The 17,889-nt window shown below is 39.3% G+C and overlaps 1 protein-coding gene across 1 annotated transcript; it reads right to left on the bottom strand.

Annotated features, from left to right (window-relative positions):
* Window positions 1-877: 877 nt before the first annotated feature.
* On the bottom strand, window positions 878-16,847 carry si:ch73-361p23.3 (tumor necrosis factor receptor superfamily member 4). Its single transcript, XM_034167570.1, has 7 exons — window positions 16,756-16,847; window positions 10,841-10,938; window positions 9,811-9,945; window positions 9,630-9,696; window positions 9,303-9,538; window positions 9,096-9,206; window positions 878-1,651 (listed from the first exon to the last, which is right to left on the bottom strand). The coding sequence occupies exons 1-7, from the start codon at window positions 16,845-16,847 to the stop codon at window positions 1,551-1,553; spliced, it is 840 nt and encodes a 279-aa protein (XP_034023461.1). The 3' UTR covers window positions 878-1,550.
* Window positions 16,848-17,889: the final 1,042 nt, after the last annotated feature.

The following is a 17,889-nucleotide window of genomic DNA, read 5'->3' as shown; positions in this document are numbered from 1 at the left end:
CTGAAGAAGGCCAAGCTGCCTGTCCAGCTGATGGTGCAGTTCTACACGGCCATCATCAAGTCCATGCTCTGCTCCTCCATCACGGTGTGGTACGCCGGGGCCACAGCCAGGGACAGACACAGACTGCAGCGCATTGTGGCCTCTGCTGAGAAGGTGATCGGCTGTAGCTTTCCATCTCTCCACGACCTGCACGTTTCCAGGACTCTGGGCCGAGCAGGTCGGATCACAGCTGACCCTTCTCACCCTGCACACAGTCTATTCAAACCACTCCCCTCGGGCAGGAGGCTACGGTCCATCCGGACCAGAACCTCCCGCCATAAGAACAGTTTCTTCCCCTCTGCCGTTAGACTCATGAACTCCTCATAACTCAGTCACCTTAAGCTTAACTCTGTCACTTTATCATTTTATCACGGGTCACTTTAGACAGTGTACTTTGGTTTTTAATTGCACTCCTCCCACTGCACTGTTTTTTCTGTTTCTCTGTTTTTCTGTTGCACACAGCCTTTCATATTTCATATTTCTTTTTTTTTATCTTAGATTTTATCTTATTTTGACACATATGTTATATTTTATCTTAGCATTTTATCTCTTCTTAAAGTTGCACCATTGTACCGAAGCAAATTCCTAGTCTGTGAATCCTGTTCACTGGCAATGACAATAAACTTCTTCTGATTCTGATTATAGTGTGGTATAGCCCACACCAAAGAGCATATCACAAATTTAATAGTCTCTATTCCAGAACGTGCTGGCTTATTGCACCACATTCATCTGAAAGTCTGTTCATTAGAGTAAACATCAAAGAGTAACTCAATCAAAATCAAAAGTTAATAAAACCAGCAATGACTGACTGTACTGACATTTGGAAAGTCTGTACTGAGGCATAAAGAACACAGAAGTCATCATGCATACATGTGTCAGCCGATGGAAAGACTAAATAGTCTTTCCATCGGCTGACACTAAAACATGAGAGGAGACGTGCATTGCTACGGAAAAAAAGCACATTTGAGTCCACAAGGGGAATTCCCACAACAGCATCATGAACAAATGAAACAACTTTTTTCAGTTTCATCAACAGAACAGAGCTGAATGAATCAAACAAGACTAAAACAGAAGTAGAACAAAACTGCACATCATAAAGATAAAAAAAAAAAAAGTTTTCTGAGGTTCTCCATTTCATAATACTTTAGTTCAGATGGATTATATTGTACTCATAAATATAGTGCATGTAAATTTCTCAGAAGGTCGCTTGCCCCTATGGAACCATATCACATTAAAACAATCATTTCAGGTTTAAGAGTAGCGAAACTACCTTATACCAAGTAATGATGACGAGGCCTAAGGTGAAGTATGACACACACTACTTTTTCATAGAATTTACCCAAAACCAGAAGTCAAATATTGACCGTACTACATATTTTGAATAAATTTGCATGAATACAGAAACAGCAAAGTATTCTTACGACACGTCACCTTAGAAAAAGACACTGAAAATACATTATTGATATGTATGAAAGGATTCACAGCAAAATGTTTTCTTAGAGCTCACAGCATCAGATGATTGACGTCAGCGCGTCAAAATCAATCGGGTTGTGTTTGATGAGAGAGGAGCGGTTGCTGTCCCCGCTCTCTTCGATAGGCTTCCTTTCCACCGCTGTAAACAAGCAAAAAATAAAACTAAATGTTGTTCATTTAATTTTATATATCAATAACAAAATTTTACATTTTCAGTATCAATCAATCAATATAGTATAGTATAGAATCAAATCAAATCAAAATCAATTTTATTTATATAGCGCCAAATCACAACAAACAGTTGCCCCAAGGCGCTTTATATTGTAAGGCAAGGCCATACAATAATTACGTAAAAACCCCAACGGTCAAAACGACCCCCTGTGAGCAAGCACTTGGCAACAGTGGGAAGGAAAAACTCCCTTTTAACAGGAAGAAACCTCCAGCAGAACCAGGCTCAGGGAGGGGCAGTCTTCTGCTGGGACTGGTTGAGGCTGAGGGAGAGAACCAGGAAAAAGACATGCTGTGGAAGAGAGCAGAGATCAATCACTAATGATTAAATGCAGAGTGGTACATACAGAGCAAAAAGAGAAAGAAACACTCAGTGCATCATGGGAACCCCCCAGCAGTCTAAATCTATAGCAGCATAACTAAGGGATGGTTCAGGGTCACCTGATCCAGCCCTAACTATAAGCTTTAGCAAAAAGGAAAGTTTTAAGCCCAATCTTAAAAGTAGAGAGGGTGTCTGTCTCCCTGATCTGAATTGGGAGCTGGTTCCACAGGAGAGGAGCCTGAAAGCTGAAGGCTCTGCCTCCCATTCTACTCTTACAAACCCTAGGAACTACAAGTAAGCCTGCAGTCTGAGAGCGAAGCACTCTATTGGGGTGATATGGTACTATGAGGTCCCTAAGATAAGATGGGACCTGATTATTCAAAACCTTATAAGTAAGAAGAAGAATTTTAAATTCTATTCTAGAATTAACAGGAAGCCAATGAAGAGAGGCCAATATGGGTGAGATATGCTCTCTCCTTCTAGTCCCTGTCAGTACTCTAGCTGCAGCATTTTGAATTAAATGAAGGCTTTTCAGGGAACTTTTAGGACAACCTGATAATAATGAATTACAATAGTCCACCCTAGAGGAAATAAATGCATGAATTAGTTTTTCAGCATCACTCTGAGACAAGACCTTTCTAATTTTAGAGATAATGCGTAAATGCAAAAAAGCAGTCCTACATATTTGTTTAATATGCACATTGAATGACATATCCTGATCAAAAATGACTCCAAGATTTCTCACAGTATTACTAGAGGTCAGGGTAATGCCATCCAGAGTAAGGATCTGGTTAGACACCATGTTTCTAAGATTTGTGGGGCCAAGTACAATAACTTCAGTTTTATCTGAGTTTAAAAGCAGGAAATTAGAGGTCATCCATGTCTTTATGTCTGTAAGACAATCCTGCAGTTTAGCTAATTGGTGTGTGTCCTCTGGCTTCATGGATAGATAAAGCTGGGTATCATCTGCGTAACAATGAAAATTTAAGCAATGCCGTCTAATAATACTGCCTAAGGGAAGCATGTATAAAGTGAATAAAATTGGTCCTAGCACAGAACCTTGTGGAACTCCATAATTAACCTTAGTCTGTGAAGAAGATTCCCCATTTACATGAACAAATTGTAATCTATTAGATAAATATGATTCAAACCACCGCAGTGGAGTGCCTTTAATACCTATGGCATGCTCTAATCTCTGTAATAAAATTTTATGGTCAACAGTATCAAAAGCAGCACTGAGGTCTAACAGAACAAGCACAGAGATGAGTCCACTGTCTGAGGCCATAAGAAGATCATTGGTAACCTTCACTAATGCTGTTTCTGTACTATGATGAATTCTAAAACCTGACTGAAACTCTTCAAATAGACCATTCCTCTGCAGATGATCAGTTAGCTGTTTTACAACTACCCTTTCAAGAATTTTTGAGAGAAAAGGAAGGTTGGAGATTGGCCTATAATTAGCTAAGATAGCTGGGTCAAGTGATGGCTTTTTAAGTAATGGTTTAATTACTGCCACCTTAAAAGCCTGTGGTACATAGCCAACTAATAAAGATAGATTGATCATATTTAAGATCGAAGCATTAAATAATGGTAGGGCTTCCTTGAGCAGTCTGGTAGGAATGGGGTCTAATAGACATGTTGATGGTTTGGATGAAGTAACTAATGAAAATAACTCAGACAGAACAATCGGAGAGAAAGAGTCTAATCAAATACCGGCATCACTGAAAGCAGCCAAAGATAACGATACGTCTTTGGGATGATTATGAGTAATTTTTTCTCTAATAGTTAAAATTTTATTAGCAAAGAAAGTCATGAAGTCATTACTAGTTAAAGTTAAAGGAATACTCGGCTCAATAGAGCTCTGACTCTTTGTCAGCCTGGCTACAGCGCTGAAAAGAAACCTGGGGTTGTTCTTATTTTCTTCAATTAGTGATGAGTAGTAAGATGTCCTAGCTTTATGGAGGGCTTTTTTATAGAGCAACAGACTCTTTTTCCAGGCTAAGTGAAGATCTTCTAAATTAGTGAGACGCCATTTCCTCTCCAACTTACGGGTTATCTGCTTTAAGCTGCGAGTTTGTGAGTTATACCACGGAGTCAGGCACTTCTGATTTAAAGCTCTCTTTTTCAGAGGAGCTACAGCATCCAAAGTTGTCTTCAATGAGGATGTACTATTGACGAGATACTCTACAGAGTTTAGGTAGCTACTCTGCACTGTGTTGGTATATGGCATTAGAGAACATAAAGAAGGAATCATATCCTTAAACCTAGTTACAGTGCTTTCTGAAAGACTTCTAGTGTAATGAAACTTATTCCCCACTGCTGGGTAGTCCATCAGAGTAAATGTAAATGTTATTAAGAAATGATCAGACAGAAGGGAGTTTTCAGGGAATACTGTTAAGTCTTCAATTTCCATACCATAAGTCAGAACAAGATCTAAGATATGATTAAAGTGGTGGGTGGACTCATTTACATTTTGAGCAAAGCCAATTGAGTCTAATAATAGATTAAATGCAGTGTTGAGGCTGTCATTCTCAGCATCTGTGTGGATGTTAAAATCGCCCACTATAATTATCTTATCTGAGCTAAGCACTAAGTCAGACAAAAGGTCTGAAAATTCACAAAGAAACTCACAGTAACGACCAGGTGGACGATAGATAATAACAAATAAAACTGTTTTTTGGGACTTCCAATTTGGATGGACAAGACTAAGAGTCAAGCTTTCAAATGAATTAAGCTCTGTCTGGGTTTTTGATTAATTAATAAGCTGGAATGGAAGATTGCTGCTAATCCTGCGCCTCGGCCCGTGCTACGAACTGGCAGTTAGTGTGACTCGGGGGTGTTGACTCATTTAAACTAACATATTCATCCTGCTGTAACCAGGTTTCTGTAAGGCAGAATAAATCAATATGTTGATCAATTATTATATCATTTACTAACAGGGACTTAGAAGAGAGAGACCTAATGTTTAATAGACCACATTTAACTGTTTTAGTCTGTCTGAAGGTGCTATATTATTTTTTCTTTTTGAATTTTTATGCTTAAATAGATTTTTGCTGGTTATTGGTGGTCTGGGAACAGGCACTGTCTCTACGGGGATGGGGTAATGAGGGGATGCAGGGGGAGAGAAGCTGCAGAGAGGTGTGTAAGACTACAACTCTGCTTCCTGGTCCCAACCCTGGATAGTCACAGTTTGGAGGATTTAAGAAAATTGGCCAGTTTTCTAGAAATGAGAGCTGCTCCATCCAAAGTGGGATGGATGCTGTCTCTCCTAACAAGACCAGGTTTTCCCCAGAAGCTTTGCCAATTATCTATGAAGCCCACCTCATTTTTTGGACACCACTCAGACAGCCAGCAATTCAAGGAGAACATGCGGCTAAACATGTCACTCCCGGTCCGATTGGGGAGGGGCCCAGAGAAAACTACAGAGTCCGCCATTGTTTTGCAAAGTTACACACCGATTCAATGTTAATTTTAGTGACCTCCGATTGGCGTAACCGGGTGTCATTACTGCCGACGTGAATTACAATCTTACCAAATTTACGCTTAGCCTTAGCCAGCAGTTTCAAATTTCCTTCAATGTCGCCTGCTCTGGCCGCCGGAAGACATTTGACTATGGTTGCTGGTGTTGCGAACTTCACATTTCTCAAAACAGAGTCGCCAATAACCAGAGTTTGATCCTCAGCGGGTGTGTCGTCGAGTGGGGAAAAACGGTTAGAAATGTGAACGGGTTGGCGGTGTACACGGGGCTTCTGTTTAGAACTACGCTTCCTCCTCACAGTCACCCAGTCGGCCTGCTTTCCCGGCTGCTCGGGATCTGCCAGAGGGAAACTAACGGCGGCTAAGCTACCTTGGTCCGCACTACAGGGGCCTGGCTAGCTGTAGAATTTTCCACGGTGCGGAGCCGAGTCTCCAATTCGCCCAGCCTGGCCTCCAAAGCTACGAATAAGCTACACTTATTACAAGTACCATTACTGCTAAAGGAGGCCGAGGAATAACTAAACATTTCACACCCAGAGCAGAAAAGTGCAGGAGAGACAGGAGAAGCCGCCATGCTAAACCGGCTAAGAGCTAGTAGCTGCACTAAGCTAGCGGATTCCTAAAAACACACAAAGTGAATAATGTGTAAATAATTTAGAGGTGATTCAGCAGAGGGAGTGCTTTAGTTAAGGCACGTGAAGATTACACTGTGAAACAAATCGTTATCTAGTTAACTAGATCAATCTAACTGCACAGATTTAACAGCTAACAGATACAGAAAAACACCGCTGTGCTCCGGAACAGGAAGTGATACAATACCGCAGTGAGAGCCAACCACCAGTAGAGGCAAGCAAGAGCTTTGAGTATGGCTCAAATCAAAATTGTTTTTGCTTTTGCTAAAAGATATCACAGTAAATAAGTCTTCAGCTGGCAAAAAACTGTGGTAATATCATATGATCCAATTTGACAGTTGCTGTTTGTCTTTCAGCTGCCCCTGTTTGTCCAGGGTCACCACAGCGGAGCCACTGCAGATTCGCATTGTCATTTGGCACAAATTTTATGCCGGATGCTCTTCCTGATGTAACTCCAGTTTTACCTGGAGAAACAAACACACAGCCCGTGGGCTTCCAAAGAGGTATAGTAAATTGGTGTCAAGTTGGTAGTTCTCAAACATTGAGTAGCCATGCTGGAAGGAGATGAGTGATGAAAGCTACCAAGACACCCAGATAACTCTGATGGAGTTATAGGCTTCTGTGGTTGTGACTGAAGAAACTGTGCATAGTGCAACATTTTGTCTGTTGCATCTTCATGATGAAGTGGTACAGAGTAGAATTTTCTTCAAAAGAACATGCAAAATTTTAGCTGCAGTGTACCCTTGGTCTTCTAAAAAGGCTTCCCATCCAACTAATCAGGACCTACTGTGGTTCATGTCTGAGATCTGTCAGGATCAGCTGTACACAAAGCAGAACAATAGGGCAGACAGTTTGTGAGATGACCCCCAAACTCTGAATTCAAGCCACAGTTCACAGTGAAGACAGTGAAGCATGGTGGTGCAAGCATCATGATATGGGCATGTTTCTCCTACTATGGTGTTGGGCCTATATATCGCATACCAGGTATCATGGATCAGTTTGGATATGTCAAAATACTTGAAGAGGTCATGTTGCCTTATGCTGAAGAGGACATGCCCTTGAAATGGGTGTTTCAACAAGACAATGACCCCAAGCACACTAGTAAACCAGCAAAATCTTGGTTCTAAACTAACAAAATTAATGCCTTGCAGATGTGAAGAAATCATGAAAAACTGTGGTTATACAACTAAATACTAGTTTGGTGATTCACAGGATTGCTAAAAAAAGCAGTTTGAACATAATAGTTTTGAGTTTGTAGCGTCAACAGCAGATGCTACTATTATTGTGAACACCCCCTTTTCTAGTTTTTTTACTAATAGCTCAATTTCATAGCCTTAAGAGTGTGTATATCATGAATGCTTGGTCTTGTTGGATTTGTGAGAATCTACTGAATCTACTGGTACCTTGTTTCCCATGTAACAATAAGAAATATACTCAAAACCTGGATTAATCTTTTTAGTCACATAGCACTACTATTATTCTGAACACTACTGTATGTCAACTGGGCAGCACAGTAGGTTAGTGGTTAGCACGGTTGCCTCACAACGAGAAGGTCCCAGGTTCACTTCCAACCTCATCCTTTCTGTGTGGCATTTGCATGTTTTCCCTGTGTTTGCATGTGTACCCTCCAGGTGCTCGACTTCCTTCCTGGAACATGTTTATATGTAGTCATGTCAACTAGTCCCACAAAACATGGTTGTTTAAATGCACAACAACATATTATTTATTGTAAAATTTTAAATAACCAAGTTTTGTGGGCCAGTTGACATATCTAGATTAACTAAATAGAGCAATTCATTAATTTAATGACGTTAATTTAAAAAGTTTATTTATATAGCACTTTCAGTGCTTTTTGTTTACTATATACAACTTCATATTTTAAATGTCTTTGTGACTTCATCATGAAGTCAGTTATACCAATCAATCACGAATATTTTACTAATCAACATGGGATTTTGATCAAATCTCTACCTACATTGGTAGTGGAGATATTGCAGTCTATTGGTGATTTTTGGAATATGTTTTGCTTGATCTTGACATTGACCTTTGACCAATCTGTTCTGACCAATCTGAAAGAACATTCCCACCAGATTTAGTGAAACTCTATGTAGACATTTAATTTAATTTTGTGGTTGTTGTTGTTTTGGTTTGTTTTAGTGATTTTGTTCACGCATACACACAAGCACACACAAGCGTGATTACAGTACACTGAAAAAAGAGAGTAGCTGAACCAACTTAAATTAATTGTTTCAATTGGTGACATCTAAAGGAATGAAGTTGTTTGAACTTAATTTTGTAAGTTACAAACTTAAGTTCAAACAACTTCATTCATTCAGGTGTTACCAATTGAAACTTTTTAAGTTGGTTCTTTTTTCAGTGTATCCTGCTTGTTGCACACACAGGGGTGACAAACACAAAACTCTAACTAAATTAAGTCATTATATTACATAATAGTAAAACAATTACAATTAAAATTATTTATGTAGTTTAAAACAAAATACTCTTGTAGAGGAGGTAGCTCAGTGGATGAAGAACTGCTCTGCTAACATATAGTTCTGCTTTTGAATCTCACTCTTGCTACCTTTCTGTGCCCTTGGACATGACACTTCATCTGTATTGTCTCACTTCAGACAACTGTAAATGGGCATCAACCTCACGTGGGGAAATAACCTATGTCGGACTTTGGGGGGAGGCGTAGACTCTCATTTGCTTCACGCTGCGAATTCTGGACATAAGCAGCGGCACCAACTGGCCTCAGGAGCCTGTATATGACTGACTTCTTCTATATTTAGGCTGAATACAGCCTGAACTACATGCAACACAATGACATCAAACTCATAAATTCTAAGTCAAAAAAGTATATGTGTCTTTAGTCTTATCTTATCTTCTCAAGCAAACATGTTGCTTTCAATCTGGCAACATACGTTTCACTGCTGGTTTGCTGTAGGTCTGCATGCAAGGTATGATGGCGTGTTTGCAGGTCACAGCAGTTAGTGCGAGCAGTCCAACAATTCCAATGATAAGCAGAACCACACCTGAACAAGATGTAAAAATAGACACTTGCTATTTATTTTTTAGAGAAAAAGCTTCACTTTCTGTTAAAAAGTAAAAAGTAGTAGGAAATAGTTTACCAAAGTTGCTGTGAGTGTTTGGGGTGGCAGGCTGCACATCATTCTTTGCGGTGGCTGCACGAGCTGTGGTGGGACCACGCTGAAGGTGTTCCTGGGTTTGGGCCCCCTCATCTCGAGGGTGGGAAGTTGTGCTTAATGTAGTAGATGGGTTGAAAAGCATGTTTCTCTTCACCTCCTTGTTACAGACAACATTTGAGGTTGAACTGCCCGGGACCTTCACGCCTGCTGAGCTACAACTATAAAGGACAGTATCATAAAGAAAATGTTTGAACTTGTGTGTATTAGAATCTTTGGAAAACATAAGAGAGGAATCAGATGCAGACATACTTTTTCCACTTTAAACAGTGTGAGTTAATTTTTGGGCTAAAATATCCGTGTTCACATGGAACGCACCCTGGTAAGAAAAAAGTAAAGACATTTTAAAGAAAATAAGTGTCATTAAATTCAATTAAAGCTCACACTGTATGCCTTTCAACCACTGGATACAAACTGCAACACCTTTCTGTACCTTCTGGTTGCAATCCAAAACCAGGGTTGCATTGGCAGGTTACAAAGTTATCTTCCCGTTTTACAAATTGTCCACGACATTGACATTTTGCATCTGTTGTTTTAGTGCATGGTTCTTTGACTTCGCTGCCAGAACCTGCAAGAAAAACATCTGTTCATTCACTGCAGGTGGAAAAGCAAACAGTAACTTTTTTTTTCTGTTACATTGTTACCACTTTACAATATGGGTACCCTTAGAAGGGAATGCTCTATAAATCATTCATATGTTATAACTCATCAGTGGAAAAAGGGTAATGACTGCCTGTTGCTTGCCAAATAGTGAGCCCATATTTATCACCACAGCTAACCCTCACTTTGGTTACTTTGCCAAATTTGTCCTTTACATCTCATAGCGCCTTTGGTATGTATTTCATACCTTGCAAATAGGCTCCCTTTTGACAGTAAAAAAATATTAGTAACTCATTAGTCAATGGTGATGGGATGACACGTTGCAAGGGTCCCTTTCAAGAAATATGTTTATAAATCATAAATAAATGTCATAATGAGATGCCAAGAAAAGTCAAGATGGATGCAGGCTGATAAAGTGACAAGATACCAAGGGATGTTGCCACGTAATGAGACCACATTGATGTATTAAAACTGTTAAAACTCACAACTGTTTACTTATGATTTACAGTGTTTACAACTTAATTAATTAACTAAATATAAAAATGTTTTAAATTCTTTACTAGGGTAAATTCCTACCTCATAAAAAATGTGTAAATTCAACTTAAAAGTCAAGAATTTGTAAATTAAGCAACAATGGTAAGAATTTGAAACATGTATAGGATTTGTAAAAAAAAAAAAAGTAATAAATACAAGAATTTGTAAAGCTAATTTGATGACATACCAAAATAGCGTAACCAATATGATGCAAATGATTTTTCTTTACCACAGATGTTACAAATTTTTCTGCAATTTATATGTCACACTCCATTTGCTATAGCCATTTCTCACATAAATGTAAACAATAACAAAGTTTTAAGACATACCTATGTTACAAACTGTACATGTTTTGCATGCTTGGGATCCATTTTCTTCTGGCTGGTAATGTCCATCAGGACAAACTTCACATTTTCCATTTTTTACTCTAAAACCTTGAATTCAACATTAAAATTTGAAACTTTGAAATAATCTTTAAGCACTGCAGAAAACAAACAAATGTAATCAATAGCGATGAGGCATGAATTTACAGTATTGCACCAGAAAGTTATACTTTACCTGGAGGGCAGTTTGTGTGAACTTCCAAAACAACTTGATAAAAAATTAAAGTATATAAAAGCAGTTTGAATGGAGTCATAGCCACTTATTCAGTGATGAGAAGTGTCACTGCAGAGTTTCTGTGCGAAACACCACAGAGAAGTGAGTCAAGGAAACCACCACGTAGTGGGAATCGCACCTATTTAAAGGACCGATGCACAAACACGTTTTTATCAATCATATCTGTAATCATACGTCACAGTAAAGAAGAAGGTGGATTTAGCTGAATGGAGCCGAACATCTAAACTACAAAAAAACAAATTGCCTGTGGATTTTGTCTAATTCTTTAATAAACTAGAAGTGCAGCATGAACACCTTACATGTTTGACATCAATTCATGGAAATTCCTTCTTTCAGTGATACCACAATATATGTGCTTTCATCATACTTATTTCATATTTTATTGCAAGTATGAGTTGCTATATAAACTTATACAGATTTTCCTTCTACCACTGAAGTCACTGTAATGTAAGCGCTATCACTATTATATTTTATTTTGGAGATCAGTTTGGTCAGTATAACAAATCTGTGTGGCAAAATCACTTTCAACCTCAAGTCTGACCTTTCTGGGTACGTATACAGACTCAAAGCAGACGTATGACTTATTATTTACAGTTAACCACAAGTATACACAGTAAAATCATCAGTGTTAAATTAACACTGCCAGTGAACATATGGTCCCAGTCTGACCACAGTAGGACCATATGTACACTGGCAGTGTTAGTTTAACACTGTTGGTGTTAGTTTTACACTTGTGATTTGACTGTGTATCACAAATTGTTCCAGACAACCATTCTAAATACCCCATATGCATTAGGCACAAATGTTGAACTTGACTTTTAACTGAATTTTCTCAAAACCAAATCATTTTGTTCTTGGCAGCCATTCAGTTATTCCACCAAATTTGGTACGAATGAAATGAAAACTCTTTGAATTATGTGGTTTACACACATACACACAAAGGAAACAATACCCCACATGTGGAGCTACCACTGTGTGCAGATATATTAACACTAGCTGTTTAACTGTTTGGTTAGTAATGAAACCAGGTACAACACCAAATCAAAAAAAGTTGTGATGATATGTAAAATGCAAATAAAAAATAATGCAGTGATTCTTACATTTACTTTAACATTTATTTCATTACAGACAGTATGAACCCAAGATATTGCATGTGTGAAAAAGAATCCGTTTTACTGAGTTTTCTCCAGACAAATCAGGGGATGGATACATGAACATTTCCAGATATGTCTTGGACTTTATTTACATGAAGAAATACAAACAGTATGGCACTCTATGATAAATCTGTATGGAGTAGACAGTTCTCAAAAATGGAGTGACTGTGTGAGATGGAAAGAGTGAGGAAAGCCACCAAGACACCCAGACAATCCAGAAGAAGTTATAGGCTTCTCTGGCTGTGGTTGGAGAAACTGTGCATAGTACATATTTGCATTTTGTATCACCAGTTATACAGCTTCAAGACATGGAGGAGGATTTTCTTTCAGCAAATCATCAAATCTAGCCTTGCATGTCAGATGTACCTTGTGGCAAATTGTAGCTGAACTTTCAGGTCTTCTTTTTAATAAAATCCTCCTCTGTACCACTTCATCATGGTACACACCACTTGCTCCGGCTCCATATCCACAGACATGCAGTTTAGATGGATTGGAAACTTTAAATTGTCCGTAGGTGTGCATGCAGGTGTGAATGTGTTTGTGTATATGCAGCCCCACCACAGACTGGCATCCTGTCCAGTACTCTGCCTCACGCCCTATGACAGATGGAATTCACCCTATTGACGTATCCCATAATCCCTCGCTGCAGTCAAACAACATATAGAGAATCCACATGATGACAACTGAAAATTAATATTATACTACAAAAATGTAAAAAATTTTTATGCTTTTCGTCACGTTAATAAGAGATGCTGCATGATACCCTGAAAACTTGCTAAAACAATTATAACAAATAATCCGTGTCTGCTACGTTTAATCTGCGTGGAATTTAATAAACGCAACCCGAATTTCAGAGATATTATATATAATAGTCTGGAACAAAGAGGACAAACAGTGTTGTAAAGAACAATAGTCAAGACGTTAAAGAGCAAACTTCACTTTCCCCCAGAATGACAATCAGGAAGCGAGCGTAGCTCACAGCAGCTCCCATTGAAAATAACGGAGAGACAGCCTGTGATTCTCGCATGTTTACATAAAACAAATGCAATAACAACATCTATAAACCCAGAGAATATATTCACGAGAGTTTTAGGCACAATATAAAAATAGTTTTATACTGCGATGTTAATGGTGTTGTCCGTGTGCAGCGGTTAAAGTGCAGCGTGATCAGAGCGTCTCAAGGCAGTTCTCAATGTTACTGAGATCTCGCAGAGCGGCGAACTGATATACAAAAATATAAACGCAACACTTTTGGTTTTGCTCCCATTTTGTATGAGATGAACTCAAAGATCTAAAACTTTTTCCACATACACAATATCACCATTTCCCTCAAATATTGTTCACAAACCAGTCTAAATCTGTGATAGTGAGCACTTCTCCTTTGCTGAGATAATCCATCCCACCTCACAGGTGTGCCATACCAAGATGCTGATTAGACACCATGATTAGTGCACAGGTGTGACTTAGACTGTCCACAATAAAAGGCCACTCTGAAAGGTGCAGTTTTATCACACAGCACAATGCCACAGATGTCGCAAGATTTGAGGGAGCGTGCAGTTGGCATGCTGACAGCAGGAATGTCAACCAGAGCTGTTGCTCGTGTATTGAATGTTCATTTCTCTACCATAAGCCATCTCCAAAGGCGTTTCAGAGAATTTGGCAGTACATCCAACCAGCCTCACAACTGCAGACCACGTGTAACCACACCAGCCCAGGACCTCCACATCCAGTATGTTCACCTCCAAGATCATCTGAGACCAGCCACTTGGACAGCTGCTGAAACAATCGGTTTGCATAACCAAAGAATTTCTGCACAAACTGTCAGAAACCGTCTCAGGGAAGCTCATCTGCATGCTCGTCATCCTCATCGGGATCTCGACCTGACTCCAGTTCGTCGTCGTAACCGACTTGAGTGGGCAAATGCTCACATTCACTGGTGTTTGGCACATTGGAGAGGTGTTCTCTTCAAGGATGAATCCCGGTTCACACTGTTCAGGGCAGATGGCAGACAGTGTGTGTGGCGTCGTGTGGGTGAGCGGTTTTCTGATGTCAATGTTGTGGATCGAGTGGCCCATGGTGGCGGTGGGGTTATGGTATGGGCAGGCGTCTGTTATGGACGAAGAACACAGGTGCATTTTATTGATGGCATTTTGAATGCACAGAGATAACGTGACGAGATCCTGAGGCCCATTGTTGTGCCATACATCCAAGAACATCACCTCATGTTGCAGCAGGATAATGCACGGCCCCATGTTGCAAGGATCTGTACACAATTCTTGGAAGCTGAAAATGTCCCAGTTCTTGCATGGCCGGCATACTCACCGGACATGTCACCCATTGAGCATGTTTGGGATGCTCTGGACCGGCGTATACGACAGTGTGTACCAGTTCCTGCCAATATCCAGCAACTTCACACAGCCATTGAAGAGGAGTGGACCAACATTCCACAGGCCACAATTGACAACCTGATCAACTCTATGCGAAGGAGATGTGTTGCACTGCATGAGGCAAATGGTGGTCACACCAGCTACTGACTGGTATCCCCCCCAATAAAACAAAACTGCACCTTTCAGAGTGGCCTTTTATTGTGGGCAGTCTAAGGCACACCTGTGCACTAATCATGGTGTCTAATCAGCATCTTGATATGGCACACCTGTGAGGTGGGATGGATTATCTCAGCAAAGGAGAAGTGCTCACTATCACAGATTTAGACTGGTTTGTGAACAATATTTGAGGGAAATGGTGATATTGTGTATGTGGAAAAAGTTTTAGATCTTTGAGTTCATCTCATACAAAATGGGAGCAAAGCCAAAAGTGTTGCGTTTATATTTTTGTTGAGTGTGTGTGTGTGTATATATATATATATATATATATATATATATATATATATATTTATTTATTTTTTGTGTGTGTGTGTGTGTGTGTGTGGTTTTGTTTTTGATGCTATTCTGGTTTTTCCCTTTCCTGTTTCTTCAGCTTGGTAAATCTTTGTAAAATCCTTGCAACCTGTAGAATGGCCTAAGCAGTGGGTCACCCCTTTGAGTCTGGTCTGCTTGAGGTTTCTTCCTCAACCTCATCAGAGGGAGTTTTTCCTTACCACTGTCGCCTGTGTGCTTGCTCAGGGGGTTGGTAAGGTTAGACCTTAGCCGTGTGAAACCCCTTGAGACAGCTTTGTTGTGATTTGGCACTGTATAAATAAAATTAAGTGAATTTAATTCTTTACGGTCCAGCCCCTACTGTGACCCTTGATTGGAGTAAGTGGTTGAAGATGAATGAATGAGTGAGTGAATTGAATTCTGACATCATGAGAAAGTTTCTTCTTTATATTACAATAAGTTAGAAATAAATATTAATATAATTGTAATAACATCAAGTGTTTATTAAATATTTTTGAAATGCATCAAGTTAAATAATGTTTATTTTGACAATTAATTCAAAGGTGATTTTTGAAGAAAAAAATCATGTGACAATTCTTTTCACAGCTTGTAGGACAAATGTTTTCTTTATATTCTGAAATAAAGAGTGATTTCAGAACATTTGTTTAGCTTGATCTGTTTTTGTTAAACACTTTAGTGAATAGGGAGATAACAGCAGTTCATTGGAAAGCAGGTAGGAAATCTGTGGTTTGACTGTCGGAAACTATGCAGATTTCTGTTGTTCTGCCGGTAAAACTGCAGTTCTGTTGCACATACATGAACTCCAAGTGGAGACGGAAACAACCACATATTCTTGATTAAAGAACCACACGATTACTAGATGCTGCTTATGACAGATGTTGAAAACACTCCTCCGCTCATGTCTGATGATCATATTGTTTGTTTGCGGGCAAGATTATGAGAATATTATAGATTGTCTAAATGATATGCAGATAACTAATTCTTATAAACTTTACCCAAGACAAATTGCAGACTGAATAAAAGTATTGACAGTTAATATTGTAGTGATTCAAACTTTCAGCGAAATCATTTGGTTGTACAAGGTATTGGAATGTAATATGCAAAAGTCATAATCACTAACTTTGTTCCTCTCTTCTTAACATCACAGGTTTTGTTTATCAGATCGTCAACTGACTGGGGAGTTTATTTGTACTGCTAGAAACAATGAGTAAAGCAACTTCTTCTCTGCAGTCGAGGCAAAGTCGTACCTGAAAAGATCACAGAACCTTAGGGGAAGTGAAACTTCACATCACACTTTTCCTTCCATTGCTGCATGCAAAGTCTGGCAAATTTCATTTTTTAACCTGTGACATTTATAAGTCCTCACGCAAGTAACGCAGCAGCATTAGTTGACAGTTTTAGACTTGTTCCACACCAAAAACTTTCCTAAAACTGCATGCGCCCAAATAAATATTCTTTTGTTTGACACAGTGATACATCTCCCATGCTGCTGTCTTTAAGTTATCTCCATCATGCACATTAATATTTCACATAATCTCACATGTAGAAGCAGTTTAAGGTTGACATGAGACTGACATTGGGCACCGACATGGTTTGAGCTTCTTAAGCTCTTTGCCGTCACACAAGAAACCAACTCTGTAGGCACTGGGGCTGCAGTCGTGCACCATAACGTGAGTTTTGCAAAATGCTAGATTAAAGCTCACTTAGTGACATGAAGCTACTGTAACCAACATGTAATTATTCAGGGGTTTCACGTATCCCATAATTCCTTGCGCGCCAGAGAGTCGCTGCATTCAAAACAACATAGAGAATCCACATGAGGGAGGGGAGGGGAGGGGGTGGGTGAGGGAGGGGAGGGGAGGGGGTGGGTGAGGGAGGGGAGGGGAGGGGAGGGGAGGGGGTGGGTGAGGGAGATTCCTGAATGCAGGCGCGACACGTTCAGTGCGCAGCGAGCGCGGAGCAGAGAGAGGATTTTAAATGGAGTGAACATGTTAACAAAACGAAAACGTGAAGCTTTTACTTCTCTCTGAACTTTCTCTAAAGGTGTGATTCTGCCGTTACCGTCCTGTTCACACCATGTGCGCGTCGTATGCTGAATTTATGAGATCATGAGATGAAATAAACGGTCAAATATCTTTAAAAACATATTTAAAAAATGAGAATATATGAATGAACTGAGATACACACAAAAAAAATGTTCAGACGCAGAGATCACAAAAAGCAGGTGAGAACTCTGAACTTTAACAGCTGTTATTTTCCAAAGGTATTTATTTGTTCAGTCTTGAGCTTAATGTAGTGTTTAAGCACAAAACGTGACTGATGAGGAGAAACAATTTCAGAAATGCAACAGAAACAACCACAAATCAGAAAAAGTTGGGACTGTATGTAAAATGAAGATAAAAATAACAATGTTGCACCATTCCCAGTTTCTCCACTCACAGAAGCCAAACGTTCTTCCAGAGTTGTGTAATTATACTACAATAGTAGAATATAAAGAAGGGGAAAAAAAGAAAAAAAAAATAGACAATATATTCGTCAATCGCAATTATTTGTCTGACAATTAATCGTCTCCAGAAATTTCTAATCGTGACAGCCCTACTTGAGATCAGAGCGCAAAATGCTTGAGGATTTTCGAAATGCGATGTTTTCTGTATCGATTTTCTATTGCGATAATTGGGTTTTGCGCAAAACCAGAGGTAATAGCATTAT

Source organism: Thalassophryne amazonica, chromosome 3 (genome assembly GCF_902500255.1).
Source record: "Thalassophryne amazonica chromosome 3, fThaAma1.1, whole genome shotgun sequence".
Classification (NCBI taxonomy): Eukaryota; Metazoa; Chordata; class Actinopteri; order Batrachoidiformes; family Batrachoididae; genus Thalassophryne; species Thalassophryne amazonica.
This window is presented reverse-complemented; position numbering and strand designations above follow the sequence as displayed.

Excerpts from the sequence above, each read along its gene's own strand:
- si:ch73-361p23.3 (XM_034167570.1), bottom strand. The coding sequence starts at position 16,847 with ATGGTGCACGACTGCAGCCCCAGTGCCTACAGAGTTGGTTTCTTGTGT. Across the intron at positions 10,939-16,755 it reads AAACCATGTCGGTGCCCAAT|AGTAAAAAATGGAAAATGTG; the intron begins GTCAGTCTCATG and ends TCAAGGTTTTAG. Across the intron at positions 9,207-9,302 it reads AAACACTCACAGCAACTTTG|GTGTGGTTCTGCTTATCATT; the intron begins GTAAACTATTTC and ends CATCTTGTTCAG.